Source organism: Xyrauchen texanus, chromosome 27, assembly GCF_025860055.1.
Source record: "Xyrauchen texanus isolate HMW12.3.18 chromosome 27, RBS_HiC_50CHRs, whole genome shotgun sequence".
In the NCBI taxonomy this organism is placed as follows: domain Eukaryota; kingdom Metazoa; phylum Chordata; class Actinopteri; order Cypriniformes; family Catostomidae; genus Xyrauchen; species Xyrauchen texanus.
Genome location: NC_068302.1, coordinates 12,897,919 through 12,912,553, shown reverse-complemented (window position 1 = coordinate 12,912,553; position 14,635 = coordinate 12,897,919). Strand labels below are relative to the sequence as shown.

Genomic DNA, 14,635 nt, shown 5'->3' with positions numbered 1-14,635 from the left:
GATTTACGCAAGTAGAACATGTTCCTGGATTAACAGCAGGGTTGCTGCAGAATTTTTCAAATCAAATTAATACCGTATCCCCATACCAAAACAAACTCACACAATCTCAAAATAAATAATGTATCACAGACTCCTACTTAGAGAGATTCACACTATAAATGCTGAAATACATCAGGGGCTCTTATTTTGAAATATTTGCACTTCAACACTTCCATTCAAAAAGATAAGGGAAATAAAATGTGCATTTCAACAATACTCTACCACGTATTAATATAAACAATTAAAAGTAAACTTTGTCATATTTTATCAACACTATATCATCAACATCTGATCATTAATCAGATGTTGCTAGTCATAAATTTCCGATATGGCCAAATGATTGAGAACTGCTCTGCAACAGCTGGAAACACTCACAAACCCCTGCGTACTTAGAGAAAATACAACAGTGCCACGTTTTCACTCTGAAGGATGCAGCGCATGCATTTATTTAATCGGATCATAATCTTTTGAAGTTTGAATATCACATTAGGTCTTATCACGATTCCTGTCTTTCTGCATGTTTTATTTAAATGACAAATAAGACTTTTGTTGTGTCATTTAGAATAATTAAGACTTTTTATGACCTTAAATTTAGACTTAAGGATCCATGGGAACCCTGTAACATCCTTGTTGGTCCTGGAACAACATAACTACCAATTAGGGTTGGGTTTACAGGGTTAAACTCTCTCTGATTTTAGGGGTAAATTAGGAGTTAGGTCTAGGGTTAAGGGTTTTGCGTGAACAACATTCTCATAAACACCCGGACTCACTTATTATTCTAGGAGATTTGAATAAAGCTAACCTCACCCGTGAACTGTCAAAATACAAACACAACACCACATGCCTCACCAGAGACAGAAATATACTGGACCACTGCTACACCACTGTAAAGGATGCCCTTTACAGCTCTGTCCCACATGCAGCTTTAGGACTCCCTGATCACTCTCTGATTCATCTTCTCCCGACCTACAAGCAGATACTAAAACAGCTAAGCCTGTAGTAAGGACTGTAAATAGGTGGACAAATGAAGCAGAGCTGAAACTACAAGCCTGCTTTGACTGGAGTGTTTTTGAAGTTGTAGCCACAAACCTGGACAAGCTTACAGATACTGTGACATCATATATCAGATTCTGTGAGGATAAGTGCACCCCTACTAGGACATTTTTATCAATCAATAATGATAAACCATGGTTTATAGGAAAAACTAAGACAGCTTCGTCATGCCAAATAGGATGCTTACAGAAGTGAGGATAAAATATTGTACTAACATACTGACTAAGGAAATCAAAGTGGCTAAAAGAAGCTACTATAAATAGCTGGGAAAAAAGGCCCTTTTCAGTGTGGAAAGGCCTGAAAAGCATCACTCAGTACAAGACACCTGCCCCTCGCTCTGTAGAGAGTCAACTAATGGCAAACAGGTCTGTGAATGATGCTGTAAAAATGGGAATGTGTTCTATCCTGCAACACCTCAACAGACCTGGGACTTACGCAAGAATCCTATTTATGGACTTCAGTTCAGCCTTCAATACCATCATGCCTGATCTTTTCTCATTCAAACTGACTCAGCTCTCCATGCCAACCCCAAACAGTCAATGGAACACCAGCTTTCTGACAGATAGGCAGCAGCTAGTGAGACTGGAGAAACTCACATCCGGGACCTCACTATTAGCACTGGTGCTCCTCAGGGATACTGTCCCTCTCCACTGCTCTTCTCCCTGTACATGAATGACTGCACTGCAAAGGACCCCTCTGTCAAGCTCATGAAGTTTGCAGACGACACCACAGTCATCTGCCTTATCCATGACTGTGACGAGTTTGCAAACAGACGGGAGGTTGAACCGCTTGCTGTCTGGTGTGGTCACAACATCCTTGAGCTTAACGCGCTCAAAACAGTGGACTACAAGAGAAACTAACAAAATGAAGAGAAGATTTTAAGAAGCAGATACATACACGATCACAAGGGCTTCACAGATCTTTAGTGTGCCTGATATCAACACAGATGACAAGCACGAACACCTGAAGCTCCTTAAATACAGTAACGGATAGTTCTTATTGACATGTTGCGTTGGTGCTTAGATTTAATTTCAACTGCATCTGGGAGAAACAGTGCAGTAACACAATGAAATAGTGAACAGAGGTATGTTGTCATGAAACAGAGACGCTCCCCTCCAAATCCGAATACAAGTGGTCACAGGAGACGCATTTAAACGACCAGGTGTAAACATGTGTCTCACCAGACCACATGTGATCGGATCACCCGAAACACACCTTAATACCAGGTGGAAACGGGGCCTTATGTGACCAGATGTAAAGAGTGATGTGTCTCACCAGCCCACATGTGATCGGATCACCAGAGACGCTTCTTAATTCCAGGTGTAAATGGGGTCTTTGTTGTTAAAGGTATCTGTTTCTGAATCTGTAATTTTAATATTCTGTTACTTTTGTAGCACGAGTAAGTATCTGACAACTGAGCAGTTATTTAGCTCTGAACTTCAGGTGTGTGTGGGTATGCATTGACTTGTTTGTTGCATCATCACCTCTTTGCTGTTTTTTGAGGTGATCTTGTTTCCTCCTGATTTCTCGACTCGTGTTGGAAAGCATTTCCTCAACAGTGTCATGACACAAGTTTGAATGATTCCCTAGCCTGTAAGATGATTTTGTTCTGTGGGGGAAAGATGATCTCTGTTTTTTTTTTTTTGGACTGTACGAAGTGGATTGAAGACTAGAAGACGCTACATTTAAGGTTCCCCGAGGGAGTCTGTTGGATGGAAATCTGGGCTGTATGATTGATGGCACATTTGAACAAGCTAAATGACTTGCGCTAGTATCCTCTGTGGATCTGGATTTTGAGATGTTAGACTGCTTTTTGAGAAACACACGTTCTGCATTGGACTTCTTTGAAGGTTTTAGATCATTTTCCTCCATAGTGACTTTACTTCTTTTCTCTGTTCGTGTGCCTTCAATTCTGCCTAAACGCATACCAATGGTTTCAACTGAACGTGAACAGAAGGAACCAGGTTTGGTCACTGGTAAAGATGCACAACGTGCTTTAATAAATGTGTTACTGCGCAATGGTGCTGACACTTGTAGGCCTTTTGCCTGAGACTCGAAAACCTTGGGCTGTCGTAACTGAATTGCAAAAGGCCCCAACCCACCAGTAGAGTCATCTAGCGAGTGAGACGAACTTGACCCATAACTACGAATGAAGGTAGTGTCACGTGCAAGGCCGACAGATACCAAACTCTGCGAGGATGTAGAGGAATCAGGTTCATTTGAGGAAGAAAAAGATGAAGAGGAGGGCGCTCTTACAGGGCTGCAGTGAAGGCTAAGGGACAGTGCCCTCATGTGGCCACTAATGTTCTGGGGACCAGTAGGCACTAGCACCGGACTGGAAGGTGGACTGCTTCTCAAGGAGCTCCGTGGGGCACGGCCTGATTTGGTTAGGTGCTTGGTCTGGGAGTGGCAAGGACTGCTACCATATCTGACAGAGGAAAAAGGAGCCTCTAGAACTTTCAACCGCTGTGTCAGTGCCAGCTTCTGCTGAATGGCCATGCGGAGGAGAGAGTTGAGTGTCTTTTTCTCATCCTCAGCTGCTGCAAGCTGTCTCTGCATCTCATCTAACTGTGTTATGTACTGGTCCCATCTGTGAAAAGAGGGGGAGAGATGCAAATACAAGATATAAGATACAGAATAAAACCATGTTTGTGCTCGAGAGGGCACTGTATACGAACACAACAGACCTAAAGTCTTTAGTGTCCAAGCAATAAAATGCTTTAATCCAGTATTAATGTTTTTAAGGAAGAACTAATAAACCAACCACAGGACTAATAATTAGTTAGGATGTTGCTGAGCCCACCCAAATGGGAGTCTTGCCTATCCAATCAAACATATTGGGAACATGGTATTAAATAAAACAAATATATATATATATATATATATATATATATATATATATATATATATATATATATATATATATATTTATTTTCCAATTTGTGCATTGGTTAAAAGCAATATGGGGGCAGGATGTGTGCTGCAAACATTAAGGGTGGGCTGTAGACTGCCTAACCAATCACAAAATAGCACAGGAAATATGTTGTTTTTCCATTTTTGTCATTGGCCAAAAGCAACGTCAGACTCAAGCAGCTGCTGCAAACCAGAGAGTCAGAGACATCACACGAGCGAGAACAGTAAGAGAAATGTTTGTGCAATGCATAGGTTTTTAATGCCCATAAAGAAGCGTGGTGCGGTCTCGGTGTGCAGTGACCATGTGGCTGCTGTTAATGTACCACAGCATTTCTTTCTCCCGTTCCCGCACACACATCATCATGCGCCACACTCTGTTGCGCTCTGTGCCATTGATTCTGAGGCCAATATTAGCAGATAGTACCATACATGATCATGATTCATAGCTGGATACAGTGTTTTGCGGGATGAGTGCTTCTGTTTCCCCTGTTGTTCTGTGTCGATGAGAAATGCTGTCTGTCTCCTCGTGTCTTACAGCTCTTTTATATACACATTTTTACAGTGGTGTGATAGTTAGTCATTTATTGTTTGTCATTGCGCTTTATACTACTATGTTTACCATGAAAATAACCTTTGGTGCTTACATGGCATTACTTTCCATTAATCCATCAAAACTCCTGTATTCCCTAAATTACTTTACACATATAGTTTCACTGGTAATAAAAAAAGAAAAGAGGGTCAAATGTTTGGTATCATTTTAAGGAACCTTTTCAAATGTTTTAATGATATCGTTTTTGATGAATTTTGATAGTCAGCCTAAGGAACTGCTGAAAAAAAAAAAAAAAAAAAACAAATCACAAATTTTTTTTGAAAACTTGTTTTTCTGATTTGACATGCCAAACATGTAACCTGTAACAGTAGCATTTTGTGTCGATTTAGCAAAGAAATGAAAAGTTATAGCATTACAAAAATGTAAAAATTATTTATCCAAGTGTCCAAAATATATATTATATATTTAATTATAATATATAACATAATAATTGTACATAAGAACTAATTACACATGCAAACACAACAATGACTAAAGGTTTGCAAAGTATGCGGACATGATTTTAGTAATGAGATTTCACAGAATGAGTGCCATTTGACTTGAGTCTGCATCGAGTCTGTGTCATGTACTTGGCGCCATCTCCTGGTGGCCATATGTAACAGTCACACAGATCACATGTCTCTTCGCCCAAATATGGATTATTTTTGCACGGATCTGAACCCAATCTGACTGGTTTAGCATTCCATGAAACTATATCATTTTCTGATTATATAGGAAATATAGGAAAAGCTAATGTCTTTTCAGTCAGATTATAAGTGTGCATCATGTACATTGTGTTTTGTGTCAATTATCTAATGCACATCTATGCATCCTTTTGTGTGGGCTTGTTTGAAAGATAATCGCCTCTTCTAAGTAATTCGATTTTATGTTCGGTTTATTTTTAATGACGTTATAAGGGAAAATGTGGCATATAAACAACACCTGTTTACATTTACATTTACTTACTTATTACTCGCTATATTTTTGTCTGAGTAAAACAAATATGCCTGCTGTATTCTACTCTTTGAGAGCTTTCCAACAACATATGACACATGGTTATTTGATTAATTTGATGTTTTACTAGGGATGCACCAATATGGAATTTGTGGGTAGATACCGATAATTCACAACTCATTGTGGCCAATACAGATACATGATATTTTTACAAAGTTTTAATATTTAATACTTTTAACAGGAACTGCTAGCTCATTCATTAAAATATTATCATTTGAAAAATGTGTCATTTAAAAGCTTTTGAAAATTTGGACTTGCTGCTTATTTAAGGTTTGGCAGATGTAACATGATCCAGAAATGTGCCTATTTTATAGATGAATGCTGATTTGAATGAGAAATATATGACACTTGCATACATTGCATTGTGCCCATTTATATGTGTGTTTATGGTAATCCTGATGACTCACTCACAGAGAGAGAATAATGAACTTCAAACATCTGTGATAATGCATTAAACCAAAATGAGGCGATAAATGGCATGTAACAAAAATTAAACCTTAAACTCCGTAAACATGGGTCTCATTCACTGACATTTACAGTGCTCATATGTGACAGTTCCACTGTTTAATTTATTAAACGTGAACACAACAATCATAATGGGAATAGGTAAAATCATACAGATCAAAAAGGTCATGAGTCAAAACGTTCAGAAAAGTCTCAACTCGTAAAATACAAGCAGATTCGTTTCACTCACAATTATATGATTTTAGCCATCTCAAGTTACTCAAACAGCTAACAAAAAGAAGGTGTCAGCCAGTTAAAGTAGCAAATTGTTGTTCATTTTCATTATACAGTAGGCCTATGTAGTGTCTATGGATGATAGGCCAAATCACAAGCTCTTTCGTTGTCCGTTTTCACCTCAATTCGCTACTGACCAATCACAGTTCCCTATCGAGAGGTCTCTCCTATTGCGTAAGTAGCTTACGCTATGGGAAAACTCCGTTTCTCGAGAAATATTGAAGTCTTTATGTAAAACGCATTGCAGCTGCACAGCAGACAGTAATGAGCGAGGCAGCTCGGTCATTGGCTGTGCTGCGGCAACTGCTCGAACCAATGACGGGGCGACTCTGAACGCGCGACCAATGGGCGCGCGCCTCGCTCAGCGTGCTCAGAGCCCGCCGAAATTAGCATAGCCAGGCTATATAATGGGCACCCCGTCATACGAGTTCCTTTAGATTTAATCTCCTTCAGCGAAGACCTCCTCTTCGCTGGATCCTCCGGATTGTTGGAGTCTTTCGCCTGCCGTTGACAAGCCTACAGCAGGACTGCTAAGAGGACGCCGGCGCCTTCAGCCGCCTTCGAAGCCTTCTGCTACGCCATCCGGCGCGCATCACTATATCCTTTTTACTAAGCTACTTTGCAAGTGTTCGCCTTTGCGACACTTTTTGTATTTAGTAAAAGAGCAAATTCGAGGCGTTGTTCCAAATGCCTTCGACCTGCGCCTCGTGCAGAGGCCTTCTTCCTGACAGGGACCATCACATTATCTGCACTCGCTGCCTGGGACCTGACCACGCAGAAGCTGCTTTCACTCGAGGCGGATGCCCCGAATGTGACTCCCTGGGCCTCAACGAGCCGCGCGCTCGCTTCGCCGCCTTCGCCGCGAACGAGCCTGCTACCACCGTGCTGCCGTCCCCTCTGTTCGAGCCGCGCAAGAAAAAGCGCCGCTCACGGAGGCCGCCAGAACACGCAGACTTCAGTGACGTCACGCCGGGCCAGTCCCCGCGTGCTTCACCACCACCCGAGAACTCCCCGCCGCCAGTCCAATTCACGCAGACGGACCAGCACCCCTCCAACAGAGCGGTGGGTCTCATCTCGTTCGGCGCGCCAGGGGACGACGGTGAAAAGGATGACAGCCTTTCCAATTGGCGCTGCATCCGACGACTGGCCGGGCTCGGCCTTCGACCCCGCGCCGTCGACATTAGCGGACACGAGCACGGGCACCAGCACGGTAAGAGAGTTCGCTGAACGCTTCACTGCAGCGAGCAAAACGTGTAAAACATTACCCAGTCCCCTTACAGGCGGCTGGAAATGTCTGTACAGCAGTCAATGGGCCAGTCACAGAACTCGCTCACCTGCAATCAAATGCCGTTTTAACGGCAACACACAGAAATCACAAGAGTCATTTTCTGCCTGTGTCACTAAGGGGTCACGTGTCCACACTAAAGTGCGCACTCCCACATATCAATACTGTCCAAACAGTGCCGAATACTTTCCCAGCTCGAGCTGGACGCCCCATAAATGTAGACCGTGTGCCTATTGTCATGTATGCACCACTACACACAAGCACTGTTCCCACAGTTATAAACACTTCCCCAGTAAAAGCGGGAAATACTATAAATGTAGCGCGCGTGCCTGCTGTCCTGCACGCACCCCTACACACAAACACTGTATGCATGGCCAAAAACCCCGCCGCTAGCGGGAGGCTTTATGAAAGTGGCGCGCGTGCCTATTACAATGTATGCACCCCCACCCGTAAGCGCTGCCCATACAGTTCCAAACAGATCTCTGGCTCACGCCGCAAGCATCACAGATGCGACGCGCGAGCCAAGAAACTTCCCGCTAAGAGCGGGAAGCTTTATGGAAGTGGCGCGCGTGCCTATTACAATGTATGCACCCCCACCCGTAAACACTGTCGTTTCAAACATTTCTCCGGCTCTTGCTGCGAGCATTACGGAGATAGCGCGCGTGCCTGTAATCTCACACGCACCCCTGCACTCAACAAAGCTGCTCAGCGGCGCCACGCCTCTGAGAGCTGTAAGCTCAGTGTTAGCACATTTTCTGCCTGTGTCACTAAGGGGTCACGTGTCCACACTAAAGTGCGCACTCCCACAGTTACAAACACTGTATGCATGACCAAAAACACCCCGCCGCGAGCGGGAGGCTTTATGTAAGTGGCGCGCGTGCCTACTACAGTATATGCACCCCCACCCATAAGCGCTGCCCATACAGTTTCAAACAATTCTCTGGCTCATGTCGCGAGCATCACAGATGTGACGCTGAGCCAAGAAACTCCCCGCTAAGAGCGGGAAGCTTTATGAAAGTGGCGCGCGTGCCTATTACAATGTATGCACCCCCACCTGTAAACACTGTCTATACAGTTTCAAACATTTCTCCGGCTGCGAGCATTACGGAGATAGCGCGCGTGCCTGTAATCTCACACGCACCCCTGCACTCGGCACTCAACACAGCTGCTCAGCGCGCGCCACGCCTCTGAGAGCTGTAAGCTCAGTGTTAGCACATTTTCTGCCTGTGTTACTAAGGGGTCACGTGTCCACACTAAAGTGCGCATTCCCACAGTTACAAACACTGTATGCATGGCCAAAAACACTCCGCCGCGAGCGGAGGCTTTATGAAAGTGGCGCCGTGCCTACTACAGTAGATGCACCCCCACCCATAAGCGCTGCACATACAGTTTCAAACAGTTCTCTGTCTCATGCCGCAAGCATCACAGATGCGACGCGCGAGCCAAGAAACTCCCGCTAAGAGCGGGAAGCTTTATGAAAGTGGCGCGCGTGCCTATTACAATGTATGCACCCCCACCTGTAAACACTGTCTATACAGTTTCAAACATTTCTCCAGCTCACGATGCGAGCATTACGGAGATAGCGTGCGTGCCTGTAAGCTCACACGCACCCCTGCACTCGACACTCAACACGGCTGCTCAGCGCGCACCTGCGCCTCTGGGAGCTGTAAACTCAGTGTTAGCACAAGGCAATTTGCCGGTGGGGCCCATACGTCACTGCGACACGCCCCCAGCCAACATTCAGCCCATATCTGTGCGAGCAAAAGCCTTGGAAAAAATCCCCGACATGCCAAAATGGGTTTTGAACATAATAAAACACGGTTACTCACTTCAATTCGCTCGCAGACCACCCCGCTTTTCAGCGGTGGTCGAGACGAAAGTGAGGAAAGATGTGTCACATGTTCTACGCACCGAGGTGCTCGAACTGATAGAGAAGGGCGCTATAGAAACTGTTCCTCCCTCTATGAGCGAGGCGGGTTTTTACAGCCGCTATTTTCTCGTCCCGGAAAAGGACGGTGGCCTCCGCCCCATCCTAGATCTCAGACATCTGAACAAAGCTTTTATGATTCGCTCGTTCAGAATGTTAACAACCAAACATATCCTCGCGCAAGTTCGCCCCGGGGGTTGGTTTCTATCAGTGGATTTGAAAGACGCTTACTTTCACATTCCGATAGCGCCTCATCACAGGCCTTTTCTGAGATTCGCTTTCGAGGGACAGTCATACCAGTACACAGTACTACCATTCGGCCTATCATTGGCCCCCGTACATTCACGAAATGTATGGACGCGGCACTTTCCCCCCTGAGACAGCGGGGAGTGCGAATACTGAATTACCTCGACGATTGGCTAATCATAGCACAATCAGAGGGTCAGTTAACGACGCACAGATCTTGGATTATCAGCCATCTAGAATGCCTGGGTCTGAGAATCAATTTTGCAAAGAGCGTGCTATCCCCCAGCCAGAATATCTCTTCTGGGAATAGTGCTAGACTCAGTGCAGATGACAGCGCGCCTCTCATCAGAGCGCACGCTCTCTATTCGACGCCTTGCAACATCATTCAGAAAGGATGCACGCGCCCCCGTCAAACGATTTCAAAGAATGCTCGGTCTCATGGCCTCGGCATCAGCTGTACTCCAGCTAGGATTGTTGCACATGCGTCCTCTCCAGCGCTGGCTCAAGAGCCGTGTCCCCACTCACGCGTGGCGCTCTGGCCACTTTTTGATCAGAGCGAATCACGGCTGTATAAAAGCCCTGACGCCCTGGAAAGCCATCAACTGGTATCAAACCGGCGTGAGTCTGGGCGTGAACACGCGGAGAAAAATGATCACGACAGATGCCTCCAAAATAGGATGGGGGGCCCTTTACGAGGGCAGGCCTGTCTCCGGCTTTTGGTCAAACCCGGAAAAGCGCCTACATATAAACTGTCTGGAAATGAAGGCGGTCGCCTTGGCTCTCAGAGCCCTGCTTCCGTACCTGAAAAACGAACACGTCCTGGTCCGAACGGACAACATGACGGTAGTTTCGTATATAAATCGCCAGGGTGGACTTAGGTTGAGCTCCCTGCACTCTATGGAGGGCCCTCCATGCATGGCCCCTCAACGGGTTCCCGAGAACCTCCCCAGTGGAGTTTTGAGAACCATCACTGAGGCGCGAGCACCCTCTACGAGGCGCTTATATGCCCAAAAGTGGAAAGTGTTCAGTGACTGGTGTGATACCAAGAGCTTGAACCCCAAATCGTGTGAGATACCAAGTGTACTCGCCTTTTTGCAAGAGCTGCTGGAGGCGGGTCGCACACCCTCCACGCTCAAAGTCTATGTGGCTGCCATAGCGGCGTCGCACAATCCTGATAAAGGACATTCATTAGGGAAAAACGATCTAATCATTCGTTTCCTAAGAGGCGCTAGGAGGATGAACCCTCCTCGCCCCCCCTCGGTGCCGATCTGGGACCTGGCCACGGTCCTGGACGCACTCAAGAGTGCCCCGTTAGAACCTCTCCGAACCGTGCACCTTAAACAGCAAAACTGCGCTCTTGCTGGCGCTCGCTTCAGTCAAGAGAGTGGGCGACCTGCACGCGCTGTCATCAAGCGCTGCTTGCCTGGAATTTGGACCTAACGACTGCAGAGTTGTCCTTAGGCCAAAGCACGGGTATATTCCTAAAGTGCTCTCCACACCCTTCAGAGCACAGGTGATATCTCTGGCAGCGCTATCGTCCCCAGCAGACGAAAGCGACGCTAATTTACTCTGCCCCGTCAGGGCGCTCAGAGTATATTTGGAACGTTCTGCCCTGTTCAGACAGACGGAACAATTATTCGTATGCTTTGGCGGCCGCACTAAAGGTCTCGCAGTCTCAAAGCAAAGAATATCGCGCTGGATAGTGGATGCTATAGCGCTAGCTTATGAAGCCAAGGGCCTTCAATGCCCCTTAGGCGTCAGAGCTCACTCTACGAGGAGCATGGCCTCCTCGTGGGCTTGGTCGAGTGGGATACCCATTTAAGATATTTGTGTGGCGGCGGGCTGGGCCTCGCCTTCGACATTTATCAGGTTTTATAACCTACAGGTCCCCTCATTGCATTCCAACATTCTATCAGCCTGACTGTAGAATGGACTGGAGTATGTATATGCTGAGCATTATCTCCTCCCTTATAAGGTCCGTCTCTGACTGACTTAAAGGATTTTTTATGCATATCAGCACATAGAAAACTCAGTACATAAGATATGTGCTTGTGTTTGTACTATGAGCGCCCCACCATGGACCACCTTGGAAGGGCGCTCTATACTATCCCATTATGTAGCTCGCCGTTGGCCGGCTCGTGGAATAATCACTTTGCTTTAAGGCTCAGGCATCTGCCTCTGGCTTTATAGAGCGAAGTCAGCACGCACGGCGTTTTACATGGTGTTCCCATAGCGTAAGCTACTTACGCAATAGGAGAGACCTCTCGATAGGGAACGACTCGGTTACTAACGTAACCTCGGTTCCCTGAGAGGAGGGAACGAGTATTGCGTAAGCTGCCGTGCTTGTGCTTGGTCAGTTCGCTTCAGTCGATTGAACCTAAAGGAACTCGTATGACGGGGTGCCCATTATATAGCCTGGCTATGCTAATTTCGGCGGGCTCTGAGCACAGAGTCGCCCCGTCATTGGTTCGAGCAGTTGCCGCAGCACAGCCAATGACCGAGCTGCCTCGCTCATTACTGTCTGCTGTGCAGCTGCAATGCGTTTTACATAAAGACTTCAATATTTCTCGAGAAACAGAGTTTTCCCATAGCGTAAGCTACTTACGCAATACTCGTTCCCTCCTCTCAGGGAACCGAGGTTACGTTAGTAACCGAGTCGTTTCTCTTTCAATCACGTGCTGAAATACAAAACCACACTGCAGATGCTTAGTCTCGTGTGTGAGGCACACAAGGATGATACGCCGTTCTGTGTTCGATGCACATGAAATTTAATCCATCTCGTTCTTTGATAATGTATGTTTTATACAGAACAGCTGTGCTCTCAGATCGGTTTATGTACGTCACAAACGTTATTTTAAAGCACTACGCATTTACCTCAGGTGCACATTTGCCTAATTCCAAATATAGATGGCCATAACAAGTGTGTAATAAATCTAAGGCTGTGTCTCGTTTCCAAGGCTGCGTGCTAGGTAGGACGAGTGTCCTCCTTTAAACAAGTCTCATTTAAACGAGACGGCCTTCGTAGGACAAACGGAAATGGAACGTATCCTGGTTGCTATGACAGCACGTCACTCTTTAACAAGCGCGAGCGCTTTGAGTGAGAAGGGAACAAAGTCCATATAGAAGGGAATGTATGGAGTGGTGGTGGCGTAGTGGCTAAAGCACAGGGCTGTTAATCAGAAGGTCCTTGGTTCGAACCCCACGGCCACCACCATTGTGCCCTTGAGCAAGGCACTTAACTCCAGGTTGTTCCGGGGGGATTGTCCCTGTAATAATTGCACTGTAAGTCGCTTTGGATAAAAGCGTCTGCCAAATGCATAAATGTAAATATAAGGTACATTTTAGGAGAGTAATAATGATGTAAAGTGAAAAGAAAATTGATTTTACAGGTGCACATTTAGTGTAATACTTTATTTGAATTATATATTAATATAATTATACATATTATATACTCTGCACCCATCTACTGAGGTACTTCAAGTTGGGAATTAATATTTCTTGCATTTGAACATCATATTTACACGTAAATTGGCACAAAATGCCATTGTCACCTCTGCTGGTAATCCACAGAAACAACACTGTCTTCATTAAAAAAAAAAAGTTTGATAATAATTAGGCTTCCTTCAAAATAGACGCTTGAGACTATAGCAATTCTGCATGCTCAATTATTACAGTAATATAATACTATTAGCCTATATATTACTGTAGGGTATGGGGATATACTAATAATATTAATAATAACAATAATAATAATAAAGAATGGATCTTAACAGAGGATGAATGTGTTAACTAGGGTTGCAAAGGTATGAAAATATCAGAAAATATCATGGCTTACGGTATTACACAATTATTATGATCAGTTACAACAACCCTTAAAGGAGTGAAAACAGAATTTTTTTTTTTTGTTTGTTTTTTTTTTTGGTTGAACAAACACTTTATTATAATTGAAACTTGAAACCATTTTTTTTTTAATTGAAGTATGTGTAAAAAAGAAAAAGAAAAAAAGAAGTCTCCCTTTTTTTTTATAAAATAAATAGAATAAATAAGCTAACAGAATTATAATAATAAACATGATAAAACAAATTAGCATGTAACTATAACATGTTATATAACTGAAGCATGTTAGTTTACATGTTAGCATAGCATGTTAAATGAACTACTAAATGAATAATAACATCAGCTGTGTGAGCTTTTGAAGTAATGTCCGATGATTATTAACAGTTAACATAGACTGCTCCTGTCTGTACCTTTAACTCAGCGCTTCTCAACTGGTTTTGCTTCAGGACAGATTTTACATTGGACATCAAGTGGTGACCATCATAGTAAAAACGTAACCTGTATTTAATTTATCATGGGTCGCATTTCCTCTTATATTGTATAGTTTTGTTCATGGTTTTCATGTACAAGGATGTGCATCATGTGACATTATTTTTGTTGTTGACGTCAAGTTTTCTCTCCCCCTTTTTAAAAATTGAAGAGCACATTTACTTATATGAGCCCATTATTATCCCGTTTGTTTTCTAATTTCAAACAATTTCAAACAGAACATACATGTTACACAGAAGGAAAAGCTCCTCATTACCATGGTTAGGTCAGTGTTGCTGGTCTTAATAGTAATAACAACAAATTCATATATTTATGAAAAAATAAATACTAAATACATCTTGAAACTGTTGATATAAAATGAGGTCTAATAGATTCTACCTTTAGATTATTTCATATGAAACTATAATTTCATATGAAACTATAACATTTTGTCAAAATATAACATTTACTTTTACTCATGTAAATTCGTGAAACAATTTTGTAAAGGTGATGGTGTGTAATTATT

The 14,635-nt window shown here is 44.0% G+C and overlaps 1 protein-coding gene across 1 annotated transcript in view; it reads right to left on the bottom strand.

Moving 5' to 3' along the window:
• LOC127621507 (protein bicaudal D homolog 2-like) overlaps nt 1–14,635 on the bottom strand; it is a 44,221-nt gene that overhangs the window by 1,402 nt on the left and 28,184 nt on the right. The window contains exon 9 of the mRNA XM_052095146.1: nt 3,349–3,682. Within this exon, the coding sequence (XP_051951106.1) occupies nt 3,349–3,682 (334 nt within the window). The remainder of the gene's footprint in view (nt 1–3,348; nt 3,683–14,635) is intronic.